General features: G+C 40.3%; 1 protein-coding gene across 1 annotated transcript in view; it reads right to left on the bottom strand.

Moving 5' to 3' along the window:
* The window catches only part of SPIRE1 (spire type actin nucleation factor 1), a 133023-nt gene that overhangs the window by 49473 nt on the left and 56763 nt on the right, over window positions 1-26787 (bottom strand). The window contains exons 3-4 of the mRNA XM_065628014.1: window positions 25262-25507; window positions 2266-2391 (exon numbers count right to left, since the gene is read on the bottom strand). Coding sequence (XP_065484086.1) covers window positions 2266-2391; window positions 25262-25507 — 372 coding nt within the window. The remainder of the gene's footprint in view (window positions 1-2265; window positions 2392-25261; window positions 25508-26787) is intronic.

Here is a 26787-nt window from a genome sequence, read left to right as displayed (position 1 = left end):
AAAATGGTCTAACAAAATTTAAAGTATTCCACCTCATATTTTCTTCACACGGATCTTTTTCTATGTATGCTACATTATTTTCAAAATTAAATACATTCCAAATCTATAGTCAAACAAAAGCTATAAGCAAGGATCAAGCACATCATAAAACCAAAGTATCCAGATTCTGGAAGCTGCTTGTAAGACAGTTTTCTTGGTCACTTCTTGCATGCCTACAGGGGGACTGACCCAGCGTAAAATGAAATCAGAATACCAAAATTCTGGTCTTGGTTAGGTGCAGCAATAAAAGTCTTACGAATTTCAGTAGGGCCAAAATTCCATCTAGAAGGATTACTTCCTTTGACCTAAATGTGCTTTGAATCAATGCCTAACAACCTTTGAGAGGCAAATGGTTTCTTTCATTTGGGATTAACTCATAGTATGCTCTATGGTGTAATCAGATGTTGTTGGTTTTTCACATCCAATTACAAGGTGATTAAATAATTTGCAAATTCAAAACACCCCTCCATTTTAAAAATAAATTTTAAAACATTTTTGTTAAGTTAGCTTAAAACAGTTATAAAAGACGATATTTTGTTTTGACATTGACAACAGACATGTCATAATACTGCTTACTGTGGCCAAAATGTTCAAGAACTACTGGAAACATAATTCCTATCTGAGCAGAAAGAACAACTCCAAAGGGTTTTATCTTTGAGCCTCAGCATGGACTTTGCAATACCTGTTAGTTGAGGCATTTCTAGCACGGGTCCCTCAATAAGTATATCTCGTGGTCAGAACATGAAGGAGCAGTCAAAAGCCAAGCCGTGAAATTAATGATGCCACAGTTCACGAGACTGAGCACAGACACACTCTACCCCGTCCGCTCTCTGTATCAGGCATGTTGGATGCAGATGAACCGCAACACAGGCACTTTGGAAAACAGGTGGCTCTTTAGCTGCGCTGACACTGTCAAAATTATCCTTGTGTGATGCTGCTTCAGTTAAAGGAGGAAAAATGGAGATGAAACTTGACCCTGTGCAACAGAAAAACGTCTCCGAAGGATTCTCCCCCTTGGACAGATGCATCTCCACCAGGAAGAAAAGACAGCACCAGTCCTCTATGCCTCTGCCTGGTTTGCGTCTTCCCCCAGCAGCATGAGGATAAAAGCCCTCTTGTGCTGCTTTGAGGTTCATCTAACCCTTTGATGAGCTGATTCAGCTCATTAATCTGACAAGGAACGACTTCTCTTTTTTGGAGGGGTATTTGCTGTGTTTGTTTCCAAAAACCAGACGAAGGAAAACAGTGGGAGTATGTGCGCGTGGGTGGAATAGTTCTGTCTCTTGCAGCAGAAAAATTTTTAGATCAGCCTGTAAATTCCCATCCTGCTTTTCAAAGGTACTGACTTACAAAGAAAAGAAAATCCTTCAGGGACTTATTAAAAAGAAAAATTATGAAAGTGCCATTACTTGACAAGGGAGTTTTGGTGAAGAAACTGGCTTTAAGAAGCGTCCTTCCCTTCCCTGCCCTTCCCCTCACCCACCAGTTTTCCTATGTAACTGACACCTGCACTGTGTTAATAAAATTGTTTACTGAGCCATTCTGCAGGCCAGATCGCTGAAGCTATCTTAGTTAAAAATCATCTGCCCACCCTAAAAGTTATTCTTCAGCCAGACGATTTAATTGCAGCGGTTCATCGGATGGCCCTTTGGTCAACAGTAACATCCAAGTGGGCAGTGAACATCAGCATCACAACCTGCAGGCGGAAATTTTTCTTTTTTTAAGTTGGCTCTGTGGTGAAGCCTACGTGAGAGACAAACAAGCCAATCACATCATAGGTAAGGAAAGCTGCTGACCGGGGACAAAATATGAGCAAGAAGAATCTCAGGTAATTCTCAGCCAAAGACATGGCATGATGAGGAGCTGAGGAACAACAGGTAAAGCTCTGACACTTCACGGCATCCCTGAAACACCAGAGAAGTTTTTAGACCTTGCACATATGCATGCAGGAATGGATGCACATATGCAATGTGTAACCCCCCAAGAAAAACTTTTTTTTACTCCCAAATAGGTTAGTCACAATTAATAACAATTTCTACGAGACACCTGTAAATGGTTACAAGCCAAAAGAAAAAAATATCTCAGCTTTAGAACTGCTGTCCCTGAGCACTACAGATAATTTCCTCAAGCATGACATTCACTAGTGGCTGGGTACAAAAGTGATTTTGTAAGCCTGATTCACACAGTAATGAGCTCAAAAGTAGAAAACCTTCTCAGACTGCTTACCTCTTTCGCACTTTTAATTTTGGCCAAGAAAGTGTACAGTTCCATTGTTTCTGTAAACAGAGCCCGACATACTGCTTGATAGTGGTTCGGTGCCTCTGATCGGGTTGGCAGGTGGGCAGCACACAGCTAGAGAGAAAAATAAAGAGTAATATCAAAACAATGCCCCATTGCTTTCACTAATGCTACAGAGCATGAGCTACCATGAAAGCAAATGCAATGGAATATTTAGGGCACAAAAATCCATGAGACATTCAAGTTCAGGCAGAAATGGGAGTGTATTTTCTAAACCTTCTGCTACCATTTATTTTATGAGAAGAGTTCTATAAGCACGGTAAGGGGACTGGTTGACCATATCCTGGAAATCTCTGAAAACCAAGACACTGCCTTTTCAGTTAAAAAAAAAAAAAAAAAAAAAAAAAAAGAGAGAGAGAGAGAGAAAAAAAAAGAAAAAAAAGAAAAAAAAAAGAAAGAAAAGAGACAATGTAATTGTGAAGAAGATAAAAAGCAATCTTACAGTATCAATTTTTGGGAAAATTTACTTAATTCAAACCAGCTTTAACACAGTAAGTGTTGTTTAACTTCCTAAAAATGTGGAAGAAAACAGTGTCCCTACCAATTTATGAGAGGATAGAAGGAGAAGCAAGAAAAAAGTAAAATGTAATCATCGAGCTGAAACTCTGATTTAATTTATTTCAAGCAATACAACGGTTTTAAAAATCAGCAAGAACCATGGAAGCACAGGCTTGTTGCTTCATCTCAGACATTCATGAACATTTCCAGACACAGGCACAGCTGATGTAAAGAAACACTGATAAATGTTTTCAGATACGCTAAACCTGCGAAAACTCTGAAAGCCTACACAAATCACTACTAATAATTCGCAACTACTGTTAAGCAGTAAGTCAGTTCAGCATCGCTTTTACAGTAAAACATGCAGCTCCCATTTGGAACAAGACAAGTTTCACTGAGACCAGCCTTTTTATTTAAAACAGAGAACCTGAACGGTATGAGCAACATCAAGCTTCATGAACATTCAGCTTCTACTACTGTAGAATTGCTCAGCACTGATGCTAATAGTTGCAATAATTTTTTCCCCTAAGGCAAATCCATCACCTGTAAGTATTAGTCATGAAAAAGTTGGCCGGAAACGGACAGAACAAAATAACATCTGTAATTTGTTCCCTAAACAGTTTTAAATAAAAAAAAAAACAAAGACAAAACTAGAGCATGCATATAATATATCACACTGGTGCATACATTAAAATAAAACAAAATCTTAACCAAGGCCTTAAAATTTATCTTGTTGCTGTGGTTTTATAGTAGCCATTTATTATATATATAGCTGTACTTACAGAGCTAAAACTAAGAACAACCCAAAACCTGAGGTGCTAGGTGGCTACATTCAGATCTCCAGACCCAAAGCTTGAGACAAAAGCCTCTTTAGAAGAAGAGCCCTTAATGGGTCTAGTGGCACATTTGTCTAAATCTCTCCTGTTATGACAATGAACACAGTGGCAACAAGGGGCACAACGCATGTGAAGCTTGGACTGCTCTTCCAGATTGCTTTCCATTTGATTTAAATCCATACTGGCACCAAAAGGTGCGGTCCTGTGGCCTCCAGCCGCGTGTGCCCATGGATGCCCTGATGCTGGCACTGGAGTTCGTGCCCTCGCTCAGAGAGAATCACTCACCCGGGCAAAAATTAACAGCACAGAGGAAGCGGGGCAGGAGACAATAATTCCTCACAGCACGGACACAGGCGTAGTAGTGCAGGCAAACAGGAGCAAGGGGAGCGCGCTGCCAGAGCGGGGAGAGAGGGGGGAAAGGGAGGAAGGGCAGAACCATCTCTTCAGGTTTAGATTGGCTCCGTCTCACTGACACGTTGCCTTCTAAGGCCACAGCCCCCTTGTTACCTTTTATTTTTTCCAATTAGTATAACGATACAGACTTCGGAGGTAGGTCAGATTTGGGCAACTTCTTGGATAAATTTTCATAGGCACAATTTGGACTCCTGCAATATCTTATTCCGATTATTATATCCATATATATATACACATCTCCTTTTAGTCACGAAAAGACCATAAGGTAAGTTTATATGTCTGCGTGGGTATATTCCCTTCCTTCCTTCCTTCCTTCCTTCCTATATGCCTTCCTTCCTTCCTATATACCTTCCTTCCTTCATGCCTTCCTTCCTTCCTATATACCTTCCTTCCTATATACTTTCCTTCTATATAGGGAACGCAAGGCAGACACATACAGAAAAGTGCCCTTGACTCCCTCCCTTTCAAATTTTATAGTGCTTTATGATGATGGCCAAAATTTTCTTATACTCTTCAAATTTATTTCTGAATAATCACAAGGACATAGTTGACAGAAAAAAACCTCACACTTTTTTTTCTTTTTTTCTTCCCGCCTTATTTTTTTTTCCCCCTTTTTTTTACTTTTTAATAAATCATATCACCTCCTTTGCAGGTAAGGGGAGAAAATCTATAATAGATGGTCCTCTAATGTGTGCTACAGCGATGATGCATACCACAAAGATAGAAGCTATTAAATATTTCCTTTGACATAATGAAAAAGTCAGAACATTTAAAAGACCAGATTCTGAGTATGGTTAATTTGTGTTCCTTTCTCTCAGTAACTAACCATGTGCTTACCTGCCTTACTATGTTTTCAGTAAGCTATTTCTGGTTATTAATTATAGCGCAGATAAAAAGGGTTTCATTCTAAAATAAACCACTTACAGGAATAACAATAACTATCAGAATAACAACAACAGCAATTTCAAAAAGGTCATAAAATGGTATGAGTCTTCATAGCTGAGAATAAAATTTTATTATTATACAGATTGCACACAGGTTTTTAAGAATGCTTTTTTTCTTTATTTAGAAGCATGTTAATTAGAAGCAACTTGCATTAAAAATTGAGAAAGTTAATGAAATGCAGCAGTGGCAAGTGCAAGCAGGGGATGGATATAATCTTGATTCTATCATTGAACACAAAGTAAAGCAAAAAAAAAAGTAAATGCCTGCTGCTAAACTTGGTTACAAAAGCAACCACATAAGAAGTTAACCCTTTGGTTTGTAAATGTTAGACTGCAAATATCAAAAGAGGGGCACCAGCCCCTATTAACTTTCATGTTCTGAAAAATCAGTCTCTGAGTGATATTATGTGAAGATGCATTACATACAAAAAAACTCTTGTGGTAACATTAAGTCAAGTGACTTAGCATAAATTTTTGGATTGGTGAAGGTAAGCCTGAAGAAAAAGGAAAATGCAAATAGGACAGACTGACTTTTTTCCCCTTCATTGGAATATATTGTACTTGCATGGTATTCAGAGCATGTTGTCGACAAACTACAGCTTCTACATTAAAAAATACTGCAAAATCTATGCAGGCAAGGTAAATCAAGTATAAAATGTCACTTGTAGACCAAGTTCAGGATATTTACCCACCTTTAAAAAAATTAAAAATCACATATTTGATTTTTTGACAGTAGTGTTTGAAAAGCTATGTTACTGTAACACAAAAATCACCACCAGAATGTTTGAATAGTTGAGCTATGAAAGGACAGGCACCTAATGAACTCCTGCCCTTGCCATGTCATAGTGGTCGTGGCGCGAAAAGGATTAAGATCAGGTCTCCAGTCTTTTCCAGCCATTCGGGGTTCATCAAGGAAAGGAAGCCTCTCTACGCTGCTTATTCTGATGCTTTCCTTTTCATCCCTCACGGTACAAATTAAAACTATCCTAAGGGGAATGAACGCAAAGAGTGTCCAGAGCTTAATACAAGGGCTGTTTGTTCTGTTTCCAAGCAGTCTCAAAAAGTATGGTTGAAAACAAATTACGTGGTCTTTGCAAACTGGTAAAATATCAAAAATATCAACAACCAAAACATTACCTAGCTTGGTCTGTAAGTATTTCCATTTGCAATCATTGCGAAGAGCTGGGATTTTAAAAAAATGTTATTTTTCCTAACTGTGCCTATCCAAAACCCTGCTTGACCTAAAGCATTCAATCTTTGCTGAGATCACTAAGAAGATTAGAGACTGTTTCCATCCACATTCAAGGTCCACAGAAAAAAAAAAAGGCATTACGTAAATACCATAGCCTTGCCAGCTCCTCCATCCAAATTCATCCTCAATTGACCAGGAAACAGAGTGCACTGAGCCAAAGCAGTGTTAACAGCAATCACAATTTAACCATCCAAAGAGATCAAACAGCATTTCTTGCATCCGTTTGAATATATTGCATCAAGGGCTCTATAAAATTACAAAAAATACAGCTGATTCACCTACTAAAACTCAGGTAGGCTTTGCAAAACCTTTTTGGCTAGATATATACTGGAAGCTTCACCCAAACACCTGGCCTGCTGGAATTAAGATTTCAAGAGACAAAAACGGTTTCCACTTGCAGTCATGTTGGGCGGAGGGCCTGTATGAAAGCACCGCGAAGAAGAGAAGGATTGCTTTCTCCCACGGGTCACAAAGACAAGCTATTGATATTATGCAAAACATACTACCAGCCTGCAAATGCCAGGTTTGTTAAGTGTTTTGAAAGCCTTGGAGTATTAACACAGACTTAAAAGATGTGCTTTTTCTTAAGCAACAAGAAGGAATCACTTCAACCAGCAGAGAGCTGAATATGCAACCGTACTAGGTACCTGCCTCATCCTTTTCAGTATGGTACTGTATAAATAAAACTCATTTTGAGATGCCATCCCAAGTTCCGGTTGTTTTCTGAAAGGTTTTATCTCCATGCAGATAAACTAGACTTTTTTTAAAAAATATATATCCTTTTATTCCTATAAATATGAACTTCAAGGAGCCATTTGCCTTACCAGAAAAATCTTACCAAGGCAATACTTCTGTATTTGTAAAACTCAACTGAGCATTTTGCTTCACTTTATTATCCAGAATGACGTTAAGGGATGGACCGTTCAGAAGAATAAGAAGTGTTTTGACACGAGTTTGTAAGATGTTTCTCCCTGCTAGGACCACCCCTGTGCACGGTACACCAGACTTAGGCCCAGTGCAAGTTTTGAGGTGGCTTCCACAGCACCTGGAGCTGGCTCAGCTGCTCCCGACCAGTCCACAGCTGCTCTCTCCAACTTTCCGGGCAGAGGTTTGTCCTCATCTCCACCATTTGGAACTGCAGTGGGCCGAGGACCGGCTGATCCCTCTGATAAAGGACCTGATGGGAATACTAGCAAGGTAAGGCTGCGATAACACAAAAGGGATGGGAGCAGAGTTAGCTATTAATACACAAAATAAATTCACAGGAAGTTACTCTGCCCAGAGAGCTACCTGCAGAAGCTTTGTAACTTTTTAAGTTGATATTTTAAATGATCGTTTTCAAGCGCTCTGGAATGTCCATTTACTTGACATGTGAGCTCCTAATTAATTTTACACACCTCAAGGAAAAGGTAGGTTTGGCAGAAACTGAGGCAAATTGCTAGTTTGCCGGTGTCAAGCACATCTACCTCGTTATGTAAGTGTTCTCCAGCAATCTGGTAAGGCTTCGCCCTCACGCTGGTATTTGTTGTTTTGATCGTGTTTTTTATCGCTTTGAGGTGGACAAGAGAAGAACTACGTAGCTCTCTCCTAACTAAAGTTCAGAATTTAATGCTTTACATGATCCCCTTCCTAAAACGACTTGACAAATACAATCTTTCTTTAGTGACTTTCCTTTTTAATAGCAACTAAACTATTGCATTTAGCAATAACAGGTACAATTTGATTAAATCATGGCCTTGGTTGGTTCCTTCTTTCAGGATTGTAAAAAGAAGAAAAAAGTGTAGCTGCTGAAATTAAAACCAAAACTGCAAACCGGAATTAGATGATGCAAGGATTAAAACCAGTGCTTTGCATAAGATCTTGATCTATAAAGAAGTGTCCAGTTGTCTGTATCATGCAATCTTCATTAACTACCCTCTGACTTGCAAACTCGATTAAAGGCCTTGAGCAAATTATTTACATGTACGCTAAAATGTCAAACAGGAATGGGCTAACAAGTGTTTGCAAATGCTCTCCTGAGTCAAAACTTAAGTCAGCGTGGAAGTTAAAAGACTCACGTGGGTCAGCTGGGAAATGCTGCAGTGCTCTTTCATGTGCTGTGGCTGTTTTTAGAAACACAAAGCAAAACCCAAGCAATTCAACAATGCTCAGTATGAAACTGGTGCACAGTAAAGGTTTCTCCTCCACTATTCTCTTCTAAACAGAGTATCTGTCCTGACACTTTCCTCCAGGTACTGATTGCCTTGAGGTGCTGAGCACTGCGATTCATTTTCTTTCTTAAAATCTTACATTTCACAGCCACTTGAAGAGTCTTAACTATTTTCCACGCTCTTAGACTGAATTTAAGCGGTGATGAGAATCCTGATGAAATTTCAACAGACAGCAACTGCAAGACTAACAGCTCACTCAACTATCTCACTTATAAACTTGAATCTTTTCCAAGGACAGAAGCAATTAAAGGTGAAGACAATTTGTATTCTGTTACATTTATTCGATACTATCTTCAGGGAAACAAGTCTTATACATATTTAACACAATTACAAACGCGTTTGAAAGCATTTAAAACTTACACGAGTTTTAAGAAATGAAAAGCAAACTGCAGTATAAATTACTGACTACATTTCAATTTTTAAGCCAAATCCTGTATTTTTAATGCTCAGCAAGCCCTATTCTTACTCTTTAATTAGCTTTCTAAGTACAGAATGAAGACCTTGACTATCGAAATAGGCTTCCAATTAAGGTAAACCTATGCTTTTGTGAGACGATGATACTTCCACTGCACATTTTGACATTAATTTTTCACTGACTGACTAATTTTATGTGCTCGTGCGGACTTCTTGACAAAGCTGCATGCGTGTAAATTCTCATTTCTTCTTGAGAGCTATTGAGCTATTTTGACCTCTCGAATACATCCCCCTGCATACAGCTGTTTCTGGAATATGTGTTAGGTGTATTGTTACACTGTCTTTACACAGTGGACTAATAACATCCTGCTTCTCAAAGAGGCTTGTTTCAAAAGAGCCAATTAAGTGAAAACCAATTCTGCATTCTCTCCTAGTTTCAGAGAAACTGTGCTCTATTGTTTCTTAGCAGAATAATGGAGGAATTTATAATATAAATACACAGTAACCTGAATTTGCTAGCTCTCGTTCTATGACTAGTCAGTGGAACATCAATGGGATTATTCACGAGCAATGGCAAAATCCTACAATGTATATTTTTCCCCATTCTTTTACACGAAATGCCAACCTCTGCAACGTTTACCGAAACCACTAGTTAGCCTGTCAACAGCACCCGTTTTGTAAAGCTTTCTGCTTCACAACAAGGCAGCAGCTCTCTGTACATTCTCTGTACATTGGGCAGCTCCCATCTGCGCAGCTCACGCCGCTGCATTTCGCGCAGGAGCAGCAGCGCGAAGGACAGGATGGAGGAATCCAAGTAAGAAAACCAGCTTTAGAAGCCGTGTAGAGGCGTAGATGGGGAAACATGATAAAAACGGATAATTAAAGGAAAAGGGGAGTGGCTGCACATATGCACAGGGCTACCTGTACAGTTGTTTAGCTAACAGCCCATTAAACCGGGGAACCACCCTTTGCATTATTAAATAACTTAGACTCAAACAACTGATAGCAAAGAGTAGCACCCCTGTAATGTCATTTTGTATGGTTGTCTGCCACGCTTCTCAGGCCCTCCTTAGGGCCAGAGCGTGCCTTCTTGCTGGATCTACTGCTTCTGTTCAGCGGGAAAGAGAGGAGAGCTGGTTTTGTACCAGGATGCTTGGCACACGCAGCAGAGAATGAGAGCAGGATAGATACCCTGCTTTTTTCCCCTCTCTCCCCAAGCCTCCATCCAAGCATACAAAGCGGCTATTACACTCAGGGTACTGCTTGAAAAAACAAACAAACAAACAAACAAAACAGAGCATCTCTGGAAAAACAGTGGAACACAGTGAAATTTTCAAACAGAATAAAAGAGAAAACAATTTCCTCAAGAGGCAACAGAAAATGGTGGGGAATGACTCTCAAATCAGACACCAAATCTCACTGACACACATGGAAAAGGAAGGGGACAATAACGAAGAAGAGAGGTTGTTTCTCTATCAGTTTTCAAAAAATGCCTATCAATCTCATTACTAAACAATTCAGATGCTTGCATACTTACTAAATGAGAGACAATATATTAATGTGACGCAGTTTTATTCATGAGCCACTTAAAAGCCAATTAAAATGTATCAACTCAAATAAAAACATGCACTTTCCTTGGCAGCAATTTACAGTTCACATACAGAGCTTTAAAATGTATGTGTGTGGGAAGCTTTTCTGTTTTTATGTAAATCGCTGAAACTTCTCTCAGTAGGCATAATAATAATTTGCTTTCATGTTTTGTCCTGAAGCATGACTTTTTATTCCTATCCAAAAAAATTAAAAAAGAGATTTCCAGCTGCATAACCAAACAAACTGCATTACTAAACATAACAAGCTTTTAAACTTCCCTCCCAATGAATAAATCCAGCAACTTCTAAACAGTCTCATTTTGCTTTCATTCAATCTCAGTGTATGGAAATATATTCTGTTCCTCCATGTATGCCGTACTCCTTATTTGTAGTACCTTTGTCAGGGAAATCAAGTCTTGAAACTCTGACTGCATGGAAAAGGCCTACAGAAAAATTCTTCCCCTTCTTCTTCTAGGCAAGTATGCTCAATATTTTTTTCTTAAAATTTACAAGCATTGGATCTACATTGAAACTGCCTTATCAAGCATATCAGTTACATAAAAGTCAATAGTTAAAACATGCCACTCTTAGATAGGTATGAACAAAATTATTTAACCCACGATTTATTGATTAAATTAATTTACTAAAAATAAAATACTATAATCTTTATTCAAATATATATCCTTGCTTATTCAAGCAGAACAGATATTCAGCAAATCAGAACTTAAAAGGTGTTATTTTCTCTTCAGTTCCCCCTGTTTCTAGTGGTGGTGCCCTTTTTTGTCCTTTTCCTCTACGCACACCCTATTCCTGGAAATTGCCTCCAGTATGGTAGTTACTAGAAATTGAATTATCTGGAGTCAATGGCTCTGACATAAACCCTGTATATAGGTGGGATTAACCACCTGTAGGGACTGCAGATGGTGTTTATCCTGCCCCGACTGCTCAGAGACTTGCGGTAAAAACAGCTTTACTTCGGCTCCATGCATTTCTCGCCAACAGCAGCAACAGGAGCGAAACCACCGCTCTACTCCGCCAAGCATTCAGGGCTGCTTCATATATCCCAAACTGCACTATAGGGTCTGTAGTCAGTGCTGTGGGGGCTCTGTGACAGCAGTTGCCTCACAGTCCACACCACATGTATTCTCTGACCCTTGCAACACTAAGAATTACCAATTCTATTGTGCCGATGGAGATCTGAAACCGATGCAAAGCCCACTGAGTTTGTCACAAATCTTTTCTGATAAAGAAAACTTTTTTCAAACACATTAGATAATTCTTAGCATTCTTATGTAAGAAGGAGACTTGTAGAAACAAGCATGTTCTGCAGTAAAAGGAATGTGTCCTTGACAAAGAAGAGTTAAGGGAAAAACAATGAAAAACAACAACAAAAAACCACACACCACAACCCAGCTACCAGTTGCCTCTTCATTAAAATATTATTATATGAAAGGAAAAGGAGAAAATGGAAGGAGGCAAATCACTTTCCTAGCTCTCCAGTCAACTGCTGCATGAGTGCTTTGTTTTCAAACACAGCTCTTAAAATAATTAAACTATTTTGTGCCAGGTACTCTAAGGACCTGCACCATAGATAATTATTTACCTGTTCTCAGTTACATATCATGAAAGATATATCTCTGCAAGTCAGGCAGGAACTCCCAGCTCAGTTCTTCAACTTCAAAGCCACCTTTAAAAGCCCTGGCACTTGCAGAGGCATCTACTACATGTCCATTGAAATAGATGCCTTTTCATGATACGTTTACCAATGCCTTCCAAAGCAGAAGTATAAAAGGAATTAAATCTCTGGAAGGCAATTAATACTGTAGTGACCTCAGTCCATGGAGATTAAGGTTATCAAAGGGGTGATCATGGTGGAGCACTCTCCTGCATGTAGTCAAAGACCAATTGTTACTCTTGGGTAACTCTGTTCTGTACTGACATTTTCATGATAAAGCCACTTCTGAGGGCCAAAACTCAGGGCAGTTATTTTTAAAAGAAACAAGACTCAAGAGCAAAGTACAGGTAACTAGAAATGCAAATAAATAGATCTACCTCAAACATTGCTACCTTCGACAAAATGAAAGCCTACTTAACATCAACTTCATACAGAAGAACTTGAGAGCGATGGATAAAGGGGTAAGTCTAAGGCACGGGCAAAGTGCCTCAACTGGAGTCTGTTGACAGCTGTGAAGTGAATTTAGGACGCACCATCACATCTACAACAAGCCTGGTGTAAAACCCATGAGTGTTAAACCTCACAGCTTGTTCTGCCAGCCAAGACAGCTGAAAAACCTCGCTCTCTTGTCAAAAAGCCCCAAATGAAGTGTTTCTCAAGGACTTTTTGCCAGTATCCTTAAGCATACCCCAGGATCCCACAAGACAGATGACTTCAGGTAGAAACTGAGGAGGTGAGGGGGCCTCAGTTCCCCCAAATTTGGTGTCACACCAGCAGGCAGCGGCCAAGAAACCACTCCGCTTGCAGCGCCTTCATTAAAAGGCCTAGATAGCTGCCAAATTAACCTCAAAGAGAAGTTATCTTTATCCGTCAGAGTGGTGAAGAAATTAATCATTTTATTGTGGCAGGCCTGTGAGACAACGGAGGTTGGCGAGGGGGTGGCCTCATTACCTGCTCGGTTACCTCATCTCAGCAGTTCGCTGCTGGGCACCCAGGCAGAAATGGTTCCCGCTGGGAGAGATTACAAACCTCTTGAGTTTCATCTTTATGGCAGGGACTGTCCTGAACGTGACAGAGACGCCCGCCCTGTCTGACCTGCCAGCCTGACCCTAGAGCCAGGCCGAGGGCAGATGGGTACCACGCATCGTCTCAAAAACTGGGCCCACGTAGGAAAGAAAACGCAACCTGTACTGTTCAGAGGTACACTTTGTCCAACTTTTTTGCAGCTTGTTGGTTTGTGTTTGTTTTTTTGGTTTTTTTTTTTACTTTTTTTTTATTTTAAGGTTTCCCCATAAGGACAGTTTTCAGCACTCCTGCTGAAGGTGACCACCATGAGGCCAAGTGCCAGGCTCTTCACTGGAAAATCCCCTGCTCTGAATGCAGTTAAGCGCCATTTCCAGAACAAGAAATCGCAATAAACACCCCTCCTTTTGCTCGCTAACACATTCAAATGCAAAAAGGACTGACATCACCCTTTCAAAATGAGCACAGTGGTTACTTTCAAAGTAAAGCCGACCACGACCACGTGTTGACCTCCAATTACACTGCCCAGAATGAAAAAGCAGAGCATCTCTTTAAGACACCAAATGACATCACTTTAATTAATGAAACCTGTCTATCAACATAATTCACTTAAACACTTGTCACGTTCAAAGCTGCTTTAAAATTACATTAAAGGGATTTACACAAACTGTCCCCTGCTTTCTTGATCAAGCTAATGTCCAGGAATCCCTTCACTTTCTGTATAGGTTTATGAGAAATTAAATTCAAACACAAGGACAAAAACAACTTACTGAATATTTTTATTTCCAAACGTGTGTGTTGCCTGGAAAACATATTTGCCTTTTTTTTTTAAAACCTCTGAGCCATTAAAAATATTTCTACTGTGACACAATTCCTCTGCCCAGACTTGAAAAGACTTAATAAATCATGCTAATACTCTCCTGAACTTCATTTTTTTCATGTGTTTGTTAATATTACATGCTACCACAGAAGTCAGTTGTTGTTTTGTTTTGTTTTATTTTGAGTAAGCCTATAGCTCATGTTCTTCCCCCAACGCCATCATGTTTTCAAATATCACCTTATATTATTTCCAATTTGATAAGTGGACTGAGGACAGTGATATTTTACATCTACCTGTGCAAGTGTATGTGGCTGTATAAAACACATATACGGGGGCTTGTTACACATATTGTATGATATAGCAGACTGATCAACATGAATTGATTACAACAGACCAGTTCATAAAGAGACTGGCTTTATAAGAATTTGCTCATCTAAAACAAGTGTTGCTCTTGGTGCTCAGATGAAGAAACCTTGGCATACTGAAACGGAAAAGCAAATAAAATTGCTCATTAGGACCTTCTTGTCCCAACTCCGAGCTTGCTTTGTCCTAAGAGAAAGCCATGCCATAAACCATAAAACTCTCTTTTGGCTTAAATCACCCAAAGTATCTTGTTCTTCCTTGCCATCATGAACTCAGTAACAATCAAACAATCCGCCTGGTTTTCCTAGTGTTTAAAATCAAGTTTCTAGCCTCTTTCTCAGCGATGCAAACACATAAATAACAATAAAATAAAGGGATTTCTTCTCTCTCCAGGGCAAAGGCAGAAAAACTCTGTTTTCCATCCAAAAAAAGTCTTCCCAGTGCCTGCTTTACAGGCATTCCACAAAGCAAACTCAGAGCAGTGTCTGAAGCATTGCCCCTGTGTGCAACTGGCTTCCTTCAGCACAACCCCTTAGCCCCCTGCCCTTGCCAGTCCCTCAGCTAAATCTTCTTCTTCATATGATTTACTTTGGGTCTCCAAACACCGAGTAGCCACGGCTGCTACTCAGCTCTGCCAGTTCGCTTTGCTCCCCCACACAAAATCCCTGAATCCCCATGCCTGCTGTCTTCCAATAGCATCCAGGCTAGCCTACGCCTTCCCGTCTACAAATGCCCTCCCAAACTTCGTAGATTCAAGGAATTTATCTCTTGGGATCATTTTGTTTGGTTGCACAAGTTAGTGCGAGTTACTGGGAAGGCTGCTAGATTAAAACATTCAAATAATTCTCCAGAACTACGCATACAAGACTCATCTGCACAGATGCGCAAGCTTTGGGACGGTGTGGCCCAAGTAATGCAGTAAGGGATAGCTAAAACTACCTAAAAAACGCACTGAAGCCATCACCCAGAAGAATACTGCTTTTCCCATTGGGTTATTTCATTACAAATGTTTACAAATCAATCATTTACAATACACCCAGGGCCATGCATCCTGCAGACAATAGTCTTTTGAAAGCTACCCCTTAAGACTACTTTAGCTATGAAACTACTGAAGGTTGTTGCAACTACAAGTTTTAAACAAAAACCTACTGTAAAAATCCTTTTACTTAGAAATGCGAAACATGCCCTGTCTTCAGACCAGTCTTTGGGATAAAGATGATATTCTGACATTTGGATTTAGACCTTCAGGGGACAGCACCATCCAATATACACTGTTTGTTTCTTTGTATCAAATGGCCTTATCCCACTTAACTATTTTTCTAAAATACAGCACACAACAGTACACTAAGCAAAGGGGTGCAGAAAATAGCGAAATTAGAAATATTATTACTTTGGAAAATTAGTGGTACTTTTAAGTAAATTCAAACAGCTTTCCTCCAAATGTTTCGTTTCTTTTAATACTCTTACCTCCACTGAAACAAATACACCAAAAGAAACTTTGCCTCAAGCCCAAGGCTCCCTCTTGAATAATTCAAAAGCAAGAAGATCACAGTGGCTTAATTAAAGGGCCCTTGCTCTGTTTACTTTTCCCATGTTGCTGTTAGAGCACAACATGCCTCTATAAGGAATTAAGTAATTTTGTAGCACCTACGTTGCTTCCATTTTCTTTGGCAATGCAATTATATCACCCTTAAAGTGGCTCTGAACTCGCAATATTGACAACTGAAATACCCATAGTTTTTTACACAACTGTTTTCGGCAAGAAAAACTTCCGAGCATCCTCAAATCTAGTCATTTGTGTCCTGGGAAGAACCAGAAAAGACAAAACTTCCACAGCCATTTTTCCTCTTGACCCCTCTTCTGAATTGCGTGGTGGATTGTGAGGCATTAACACCTCACAGAATTTAGAGACTCCAAAATTTATAGCAGACAAGCACTTGGAGACTCTGCCCTTGAACCTTCCATTTCAGCCTGGATGAACTAACCTATTTTCCCCTGGCTAAATCAGTTGGCCTAATTAAGAAGTTCTCTCCCATCCCAGAAATTCTGCTCCTCTCATGCCTGTAGAGCATTACAGCTACAAGAACACCTTTACTGCCCATTTCAAACAAGAGCTGTGTGTGCACAACTTAAAACCTGGAGAAACAAGTTAATCAACTGGTTTGAATCTGGTCTTTGAGAGCGGCTACTGGGATAACGGTATATAAGAGAGAAAATTGTACAGCAATTTTGCATGTCACCGTTAATTTACTTCTCTACTAAAACATATATCACACACACAACATAAATAATACAAGCAGTACTGATAAGGTGCATGGGAGATTCCCTATGGGATGTTGGCATTACATGGAAATCAAAGAACACTTGTGCCTTACAGACACGATAGAAGATGTCATGTGAATCGGTATAAAAATGGAGTGTATTTTTAAAGGAGCGAAAGGAGCCAGTAGAGGTAAAAAGCTGTCTGCGACACCACGTATATCCAAAACTGCCAAGTCTGCATGGGTGAAAACCAGATTCTGACTAGATGAACCTTTGCCAAATGCTAATGTACAATAAGTTGCTGTCCTGGCTAATTTTTCTGAGCAGATCTACTGCCTTTTACCAGGCTGACAGTGAACCTGAAAAATCCATCATGGCCTTCTGCGCACTTCTCATTTTCAATACCTGGAGAGGGAAGAGAGTTGTGAATTAAGGGACTCTCAGGTAGATCCCTGCAGCTTTGAGCAGGTCAGTCTGCATCCCCCTGCTGAGCGCTGGAGTTAATCCACAGCACCAAGAAGATATGGGTCACTTTTGTAACAGCAGCTCTGCTCTTTCTTTTTTTTTTTTTTTTGTTACGGGTCACTACAACATTACTGTGTTAATTGACCATTACCCTGATTTCCAGTCATTAGTTAGAATTTCAAATTAATCTGATCAAACAAAATGGTACCTTGTTAAAGTAAACACTCATTGATCTACTTTAGTCTCCAGGGTCTATTTTAGGCAGCACAGGCTAACATAGGCTCTTTGATACTTCAGATTAAACCTCATATTCAGACATGTTATTTCTAACAGATTGCTTTGGATGTTTTAGATACATGTATTTTTAAAGGAAAAACTAGCGCTCTGTCATGACAAAAATCTGTATTTTATGCACTATGGGACACCACTACCACCAAAGAATCCTTCCACCTTTACTAAAAACTAGAACTTTATTTTTACCCATATATAAATTACTTACAATAATTGCAGCATAAAACAGATGGGAAAAAAGTCCATGCCCTACTCTGCTTCTTTTAGATGCATAAAGGCCACACACAAATTTCAGGTGTATTCTAATCTCCCCATACATAAAAATAATCTGAACACTCAATCTGTGTTTCCTGTTTTTGCTGGACGACTCCTTGGATTCCTCAGACTATTTTAGACCTTAGACAGGTTATACCAGTATAATTATGTGAATTATGGGTACAAGGGTTTTTAACCAGTGTAGATGTGTTACTGTAAGCCATAATGGCAAGGTAAAAATCACTGCAGAAAAGGTGATACGGTTTTGTCTCCCAGCCCAGAATAAGACACTCCAATCCATCTAAACCCATGCCGATAGAAAGGGTCTTTCCACTGTTCTGTATGAGAATAATTAAAGCAAGGGAAAAACAAACAAACAAACATGTCTTTTTTTAATAGGAAGACCAAAATCATGAGGGACAACTTCCTTGCAAGTACATTTGGTACAACGCAGTTCTAAGCAAAACCTCTCAAAATAACCATTGTGAACAGTACGAAATTACTTCCACTTCTACTTACCTTTCATTTACATACTCCTCAGTTGTCATAGATCCACTTGCTCTGCAGTTTTTTATAAAGCCCTTCGCATCAAAACCCTGTTATGGTTGTTAAATAATTTTATTTTAAAGCCAACAACATGGAGATATTGCTCATACATTCTGAAGACTCGAAGATGCAGAGAGACACTTCTGCTTTATTTTGCACAGTCTGTCCTCAGCTCAGCCCCCTGGGCCCACACAGTACTGGAGCTTCAAACACTGACTCCTTTCACGGCTCAGCCAGCAGCACAGTTTGCTCCGCCAGTCCTTCAGTTGTGCCTGCACAAATGTTTGAGGGGTCTTGCAGCAAAATAGATGAAGGAACTGATGGAGTTTAAAAAAAAAATCTTTCAGGGTGCTTTGACTAAATATAGGTCACATGGATCCCAGCCAAGGTGACAGGACAGACAGAAGAAACACTCTATGGTTTGGATGAATAACCATGATGTACAAGGCTTGCTAGGACAAGAGAAAAATATAATAGCGGGTTTATTGCATTTCTAAGTCAGCCCAAAGAATGGTGAAGGAATAAGAAAATGCCTGAGGATTGGTCCTATTCAGTCAAGACGCATATATTCCTTTGTTAACCCAATCTCAGCAATTGTATTCCGGGGAACTCCATGACATCTGTGTGTCTTGTCTGAAGACACTGGGTAGTTGATATAAAAAGGTGTACTCTCAGTCACCTTTGGGAGGGTAAGAGCCCAAAAGGGAATGTTTTTAAGCCCCTGAGCACAGGACATGAACATTGGTCCTTGGGATTTTGCTGCTGAACTCAGAGGTCCCAGAGGCCTTTCTCTTTAATATAAAATGTAGTGACAACATCTGGGGCATTGATTACCATCTCAGTAAGGTCCCAAAATATTTACTCAAATATTAACTCAGGCAGAGTTGCAGGATACACTGCAAGTTGCTTGTTTTGAAATGAAGCATAAATACTGTTCTGCAGGCTCATATAAAAATGCTAAAACCAACCCAGCCTTAAACAGAATTACACTTACAAAGCTGCTTCTTACTAATTTTAACCTCATGGACTAGGCAAAATTATGGGCCTTTGAATTCCAGTAACATGAATTCTTTAACTGTCTGTCATAAACAAATTCCAAGACTTGTTTTTAACTGCATTTTCTGGTTCCTCTCTGACAGGTTCTCATATTATACTTACATGGGGTCACACCACATATATGATAATAATGTATGTCCTCAAACTCAGAGGGAGCCTCCAAAATAGATCTAAATGTAGATCTTCTTATCCCGCCTGTAATTGCATGGAGACAGAACATACTCTCCTTTTCCTCTCTAACTCTACACATGCCACAGATAGTTGATCTGTACTGCCATCAGAGTACTCAAGACACATGCAGATCAATATCACCACTGTAATTTTCGGTTCCTTCCAGCTGAAAGAAGTCAGTCGTATACTTGAACTACCAAGACACATGAGTCAGCTTCACTAACAAGTTTCTCATTTTAGAGACCATGCCAATGATTAAAGGGCAATTTAAATATGTGAAACGTGTGGGGATGGGGTTGACTGAAACATAACTTATTCTTCCTCTTTGCTTACAAGCAAAGCACAAACACAAATTTCTACCAATAAAAATATTGCAAAGCATAATCTTGTTTACATTTGTAGCGAGATAACACAATACTGCACATGCTGCTCTGAAAATAATTTTCATACAAATTAAAAGGTCAGCATGGAGATTTCCTAAGTACAAGTTTTGTTCACTGTGGGACCTGGATAACTAATTCATCTTTGCGCAGCAGCAGTCGCACAAGAATTAATTTTTGATCAGAATGAACGAACGAACATTATTACTGCACTACCTAAAAGCAATTACTCAGGTAAGGCCTGGGACCAGAGGTCACTGCACACCAGGAACCGTCCACCTATATTTGCCTCTGAGACAAGAAGGTGTGGCTTGGCTTCAGATAAGGTTCCTGTTAATGCTGAGTTAACTTTTGGGACGACAGGTGAACGTAAGTGAGAACAAGATATTGGTTCAGGAAAACCGCTGCCTCCTTACGCATCTTCTAACAGACCTGCAGAAAACGGTAGCAGAGGCAGTGGCAAAGGTTAGTGTCGTAACTTGCAGATACTGCTGACAACGCCTCTGCTCTGAGGCAGAGCTAAGGTAACGTCTAGTAGTGGCAGTAGCGATTTGGCTACGATGACATTCAACACTGGAAGAAGTGACAGGGCTAGGATGGTGGTTCAGTCCAGCAAATACCAGCACAGAATAAAACCTGCTATCAAAGGGTCATGTGGCTTTATATACATCTGGAATTGGAAGAGAGTGCTGGCCTAGAATAGAGGATAATACTTGAAATGGGTTTAGAGCTGGGGCTCAGGCCAGCAGATATTGATAAACTACAGCTTAGAAAGCACCTCCACGGTAACATGAAAAGTGGTGCTGGTTTAAATCATCTGACTGCAGAGATCTGTGCAAGAAGGAGTGAGATAACATTAAGAGTAGGAGTGGAATTAGGGTTTGAGCATACTCTGGAAGAGGTTGATAAACCGCATCATCTCGTTTCAGTATCAGGGATGGCCACGCGTCGTGATAAAGGTGCCACATGACAGGACTTCACACACCTTTGGCAAGCCCAACACCGCCCAGCATGCTGGGCCTACCCCATCTATATCCTCTGTTGACCCAAGGCTCCCCAAGCTGTACGTGTCCTGTCATAGATTCATAGAATCATTTGGATGGAAAAGACCTTTAAGATCATTGAGTCCAACTCTTAACCTAGCACTGCCATGTCCACCACTAAACCATGTCCCTAAGAACCTCATCTACATGTCTTTTAAACACCTTCAGGGATGGTGACTCAACCGCTTTCCCGGGCAGCCTGTTCCAGTCCTTTACAACCCCTTCTGCGAATAATTTTTTTCTCATATCCAATCTGAACCTTCCCTGGCACAACTTGAGGCCATTTCCTCTGGTCCTATTGCTTGCTGCGTGGGAGAAGAGACTGACATCCTTGTCACTACAACCCCCTTTCATGAGGTCAACCTGATAGGTTCCCGACCCCTTGGATGACTGTATATGTACAGTGAACCTGGCACTCCCGAGATGTATAGATTTCCTATACCGAGTGTGCACAGTGTGTATGTACTGTGGATGGGGGCAAGGAAGAGGGCCCCAAACAAGGAAAGCATCTATCTGAAAACATCCAGTCCTTACTGTCTCTATTTCTCTTTTCATTTCACTACGGTTGCCGTATCCAAAATACATCAAAGACTAAAAAAGTTAAGTGTTTGGCAACCGTCATCTCCTCTCTTCATAGATGCATTTTTAAAAACAGTGGATCAAGTCTGTGCAACAGGTTGGTCCTGCCAAGGAAATAAAAAACCAAATCAGCCCAATATACCAGGAAGAGGCACAAAAGCTTGTCTGTGTCTTCTCCAAAGAGAAGCTTTGCCAATTATTATCCTGGCAGTACTATTTAGCATTCAGCCTTTTCCCAGTTCTTGTGAATAGGTGTCCACCACATTACTCAGCATTTTCCAGGCTAGGGGAAGGTTCAGGATTGACCTTGCCTACTTCACATTACAGAAAAACCCAACACATATCTTATCTAGCTCTGCGTTTTAATCACAAAATGGGCTCACCCACATTAGTGATTAATGGTGAAACATTCAGCCCTAGTGGCAGACAGGCTTTGGACCTGACAGTGAAACTTTCTGGAGAAGGACAAAACATATAATCACATTTCAAGGACAAAATAAGGTCCATACTGGAGACTATATAGTTGAAAACCCTAAAAATCAATATAAGTAGCTCACAGTCCATCTCTACCATTTTCCAAGCTTGCAATTTAGAGAATGCAGGGTAGGCAAGAACGACACTTGCCCAATTCAATGAGCAAACCAGCTTCAGCATTCACTACAAACTGCAGAAGAGAAAGCTTCACAGTGAGCCTGGCCAAAAGGGAATTAGAATAATTGAGCCTCATGGTCACAAGACCACACACTACTGTTGTGAAATAGTCACTGGGTAAATAAGGGTGTAGCCTGCAACATAGTTTATTACCACTGCTGGAAAACAGAAAAAAAAAAAATAAATCCACATGAAAAACCTGGTGTTACTCCTGAAAAGGTACTAAGTCAAGAAAAAAGTACCTTAGAAATCTGCACTTGTGTCAAAAACATGGCAGAATGATACTGCCATTCTAGTACTGTTAATGCAGTAATGACACAGAGTAGGGAATAAAGGCAAGTCACAGAGTTAAGCCTGCAGCAAATAATTTAGGCAAAAGCAAGAACAGCAAGAAAAGAGGAATGGAGCAGTAAAAGTTAGGATGATGTAGAAATGACAGCTGAACTTCAGTTCACTAAGGTGAAGTTACAAAAGCAGTACATTTCCAGAATGATAAAAAATTAACAGTGAAAGATGATAAAAGTTAAAATGCAAGACACTGATCTTAAAACATTTTAAAAAGCAGGTACCTCAGACTAGCAGAGATATGCACTAACAAAGCAAAACCAGAAAGATGCCATTCAGCAGCCTTAGCAGTTGAAACCTGACTAAACATTTTCTTATCCTTTTTGTATTTCAGGGACATGTACCACTGTAACTGAAGGAGTTAGCTGACCAAAGTTTTGCAAATTTGTTTTCTCTTATTTGCAGAAATCAAGTAAAGAACTTGCGAAATAATAACTTCTACAAGCCACTGCCCTCAGTTCTGTGTATACAAAGGTCTCGTCTGCCTCTGCACTAAGCAAAACTTTCCCTAACAATTCAACTTTGACTGTCCCATTAATTCACAGCATTTTTGCCAAACTGGGGGCAAAGGGGCTGTATTACATCTATCTTCTATGTAACGGCATGCCGTTCGGAGCAGCTCCCAGGAGGGCTCAGCAGGGCGCTGCTGGCCACATGTAGAGAAGGTGACTGGGCGACAGGGAGCGGCAAGGGGAGGAATGAGCAAAGCACCTGCCCGCAGCGAGGGCACCGACTCAGCACGGCTGGGAGTGGCAGGGGATTGAAGTGGGGAGCACTTCATCCAGCCAGGCTGTCCCCACCATCGATGACAGAGACAGTGGAATCAAGTGCACCTTCAGCAAGTTTGCGGGTGACACCAAGCTGAGTGGTGCGGTTGACACACCTGAGGGATGGCATGCCATCCAGAGGGACCTGGACAAGCTCAAGAAGTGGGCCCATGCAAACCTCATGAGGTTCAGCAAGGCCAAGTGCAAGGTCTTACACATGCACTGGGGCAGCCCTGGTATCAATACAGGATGGGGGATGAAGGGATTGATAACAGCCCAGTGGAGAAGGACTTGAGGGTACTGGTGGATGGAAGATTAGATATGAGCCGGCAATGTGCACTTGCAGCTCAGAAGGCAAATGGTATCTTGGGTTGCATCAAAAGCACAGTGACCAGCAGGTCAAGGGAGGTGATTGTGCCCCTCTGCTCCGCTCTGGTGAGACCCCCCCTGGAGTCCTGTGTCCAGCTCTGGAGCCCTCAGTGCAGGAAAGACATGGACCTGTTGGAGAGGGGCCAGAGGAGGCCACAAAAATGATCAGAGGGCTGGAACAGCTCTGCTATGAGGACAGGCTGAGAGAGTTGGGGCTGTTCAGCCTGGAGAAAAGAAGCCTCCAGGGAGACCTTATGGCGGCATTTCAGTAGTTAAAAGGGGCCCATAAGAAAGATGGGGACAGACTTTTTAGCAGGGCCTGTTATGACAGGACAAGGGGTAATGGTTTTAAACTAAAGGAGGGCAGATTCACACTATAGACATGAGAAAGAAATTTTTTACAGTGAGGGTGGTGAAACACTGTCCCAGGTTGCCCAGAGAGGTGGTAGATGCCCCATCCCTGGAGACATTCCAGGCCAGGCTGGATGGGGCTCTGAGCAACCTGATCTAGTTGAAGGTGTCCCTGCTCATGGCAGGGGGATGGACTAGATGACCTTGGAAGGTCCCTTCCAACCCAAACCATTCTATGATTACAGGGGAGCAAAACACCGTTTCATTCATTTCTCCATGTAACCTTTGCTTCTCTGAAGGAGGGAGAAAAAACGAAGGCATTAAGTACTTAGCGTTATTTCTGATGCAAGGAGGATACAAAAGCATCTCAAGCAAAAGTTACTCCCATCCCGGTCTCCTAAGAGCTTCCCTCATTACCGTCAACCCATCAGAAGTGGCAAGTTTTAGTGGGGTTTTGTTTCTGCATGCAAATGTGTCTTGATGTAGTACCCAGGACACCCTTCTAGTCTCAGCTTCCACCACTACACTCTTAATTTCTGTGACGCCATAAGCTCCTGGTCCTTAGATGTAACTTGCATTTATGAAGAAGCAATATACAGGGTCCAATCCCCTGGCACAAGTTAGCATACAATTTTCCAACCTGCATTAATCTCTCAGATTATTGATGAGGTAAACCAATTATACAAGTTTTGCCAAAATACATGTTTATTAATACTTTTGTCTGTATTAAGAGCTCACTGGGCTCTAAAATCTGTACCAAAGACTATTCTATAGAAAACAGAGGGTTAATACTTTTAAATGATTGTTCACAGTAGCCCAGATAACATTAAATGACCTGTTGTAATTAAAATTCATAACCTATATTTCCAAATCTCACAACTCCAGTCAAGAATCACAACCATAGCGATTGTCAGAGAAATCCTGTGTCCTGACTCACTCCATACAAATAAGCTACTCTTATAAAAGCACTTCACTGCTCTGCTTCAGTAGAGGAGGGTGGCAAAGGAAGAAACTGATAAGGAATAATTAAACTAATACTGCACTAATGAAAAGGTGAATTAATTAAAACACTCCATGAAGTATCCAAGTGTACACAAAGTAATTCAACAGACATTACACTGGAAGGCTGACTATGCAAGTGCATGGATGAAAACAGAATGTGATATTAATGGCACATACAACGATGAAGTTGATGAAATACTACTTCATGACATTTTTGAAAGCAACCCTTACAGAATGACCAGGAAAATAAAAAAATTATAAAGCCAGTATCACTAGGCAATAACATGGAAATCAGGCTTGATTTTCTCATAGATAAAACCAATGAAATATCATGTAATTGCCCATTACTGTACCTTCATGACATCTTTATAGGAATGAATGGCCTCCACTTCCTCTTTGTCATCATCACCATCATCATCATCATCTTCCACTCCTTCATCCAGAGCGTCATATCCTTCATCCCTACTCCCATCTGTTTCTGTGGTGTTAGTCATGTGGTCAATAAGCTGTTCCAGCGGAGGACTTAATTCCCGCTCTTCATTATCCTTCAAACCATAGTCCAGGGCTTTATATATAATAATCCCTAGTGATTCAATAACCTGTAAAAGTGAAAAAGAAATGTTTATTAATGCCATTTACATGAATGAATAGGTCAGTCTAGGAACACCCTTTTATGGTGTTTTTATAACAAACCTAGCAACAGAGAGGGCAATAAAACATCAAACTTAAAGAGAAAAATGATCCTCTAATATCTACAGCAGTATTTCAGTAATGCAGCACAGAACATGCAAGAGCAAGTCATACCACATACCTACCGCTTTCTTATTTCAAAGTTTGAAATGAAAATTCATAATTTAAAAACAAAGCAGGACCTTTTTAGATTATTTTCATTTTCCTTCTAATATGAAAAACCTCAAAATAACTTTACTCAAGGTTTTTTAAGACTATATTACATGCATATGATCTTTTAGGAGGGGACAGTGGGGAAGAAATTAAAAGAAAGAATAAACTAATGTGAGATGCCTCCCTCCTCCCACAGATTAATGACACTTGGGAACTGCCCTTCAGTTTCTGCATCTCTTTGTTGACCCGAGAGGTGTCTGGACACAGCTGTGGACATCCCAATATTAACTCGCTGAGCACTGGGACATCAGCCCCCAAGAACTCCTTTGCCTCTTGCACAGCTGGTGATGGCACACGTATTCCACTGAAACTACCAACAACTGGATGTCATACTAATGAAGCAGGACCTTGATTTTTAATTGAACTTAAGGCTTCTCTTTTGTGCTCTGTCAAGGGCAAAGCGAACAGACAACCTCTTACTCAGTATAAGCTAGTGAAAAATGGTCACGAACATCCCAAAATGCTAAATTGACTCTAGCAGCTTACTTATTTGAGCACAGCAAAGTATTCTGGGTCTGAGACGCTGGAGGTTAGCAAAGATTTAAAATGATGTCCTATTAGTTTATCAAGACAGACAATTTAATGAACTAGCTATAGTCTGACAGCTTTACACTTGCATGCCTCATTCCTCTGTTGAGATTACTTTGTAGTGGAAATGTACATTGCAAGACAGTGGCTAATAAATAAACAAACATAAAAAACAATTAATAAACTTCACCCTTTTATAATTTATTTCCAATAATTTTGATAATTCAATAGAAGTAATTTTCCTGTGTGATTCTCTTGAAATGTTTTTATACATATTTGGAAAATATTCTTAAAATGTATTTAAGAAAAGTGATGAGACAAATTAACGGAGGAAAATTTGTCTTGGTTTATTCAGTTCAAAGAACAGCTGCTGACTTGGGAAATGCTAGTGGGACAGCAAAGTATCCCAAGGAAGCATCACTGCTCAGTTCTCGTACCATTCCCCAGA

This window comes from Caloenas nicobarica, chromosome 2 (genome assembly GCF_036013445.1).
Source record: "Caloenas nicobarica isolate bCalNic1 chromosome 2, bCalNic1.hap1, whole genome shotgun sequence".
NCBI lineage: Eukaryota > Metazoa > Chordata > Aves > Columbiformes > Columbidae > Caloenas > Caloenas nicobarica.
Note: the sequence above shows the minus strand (reverse complement) of the source record. Positions and strands in the feature narration are given on the sequence as shown.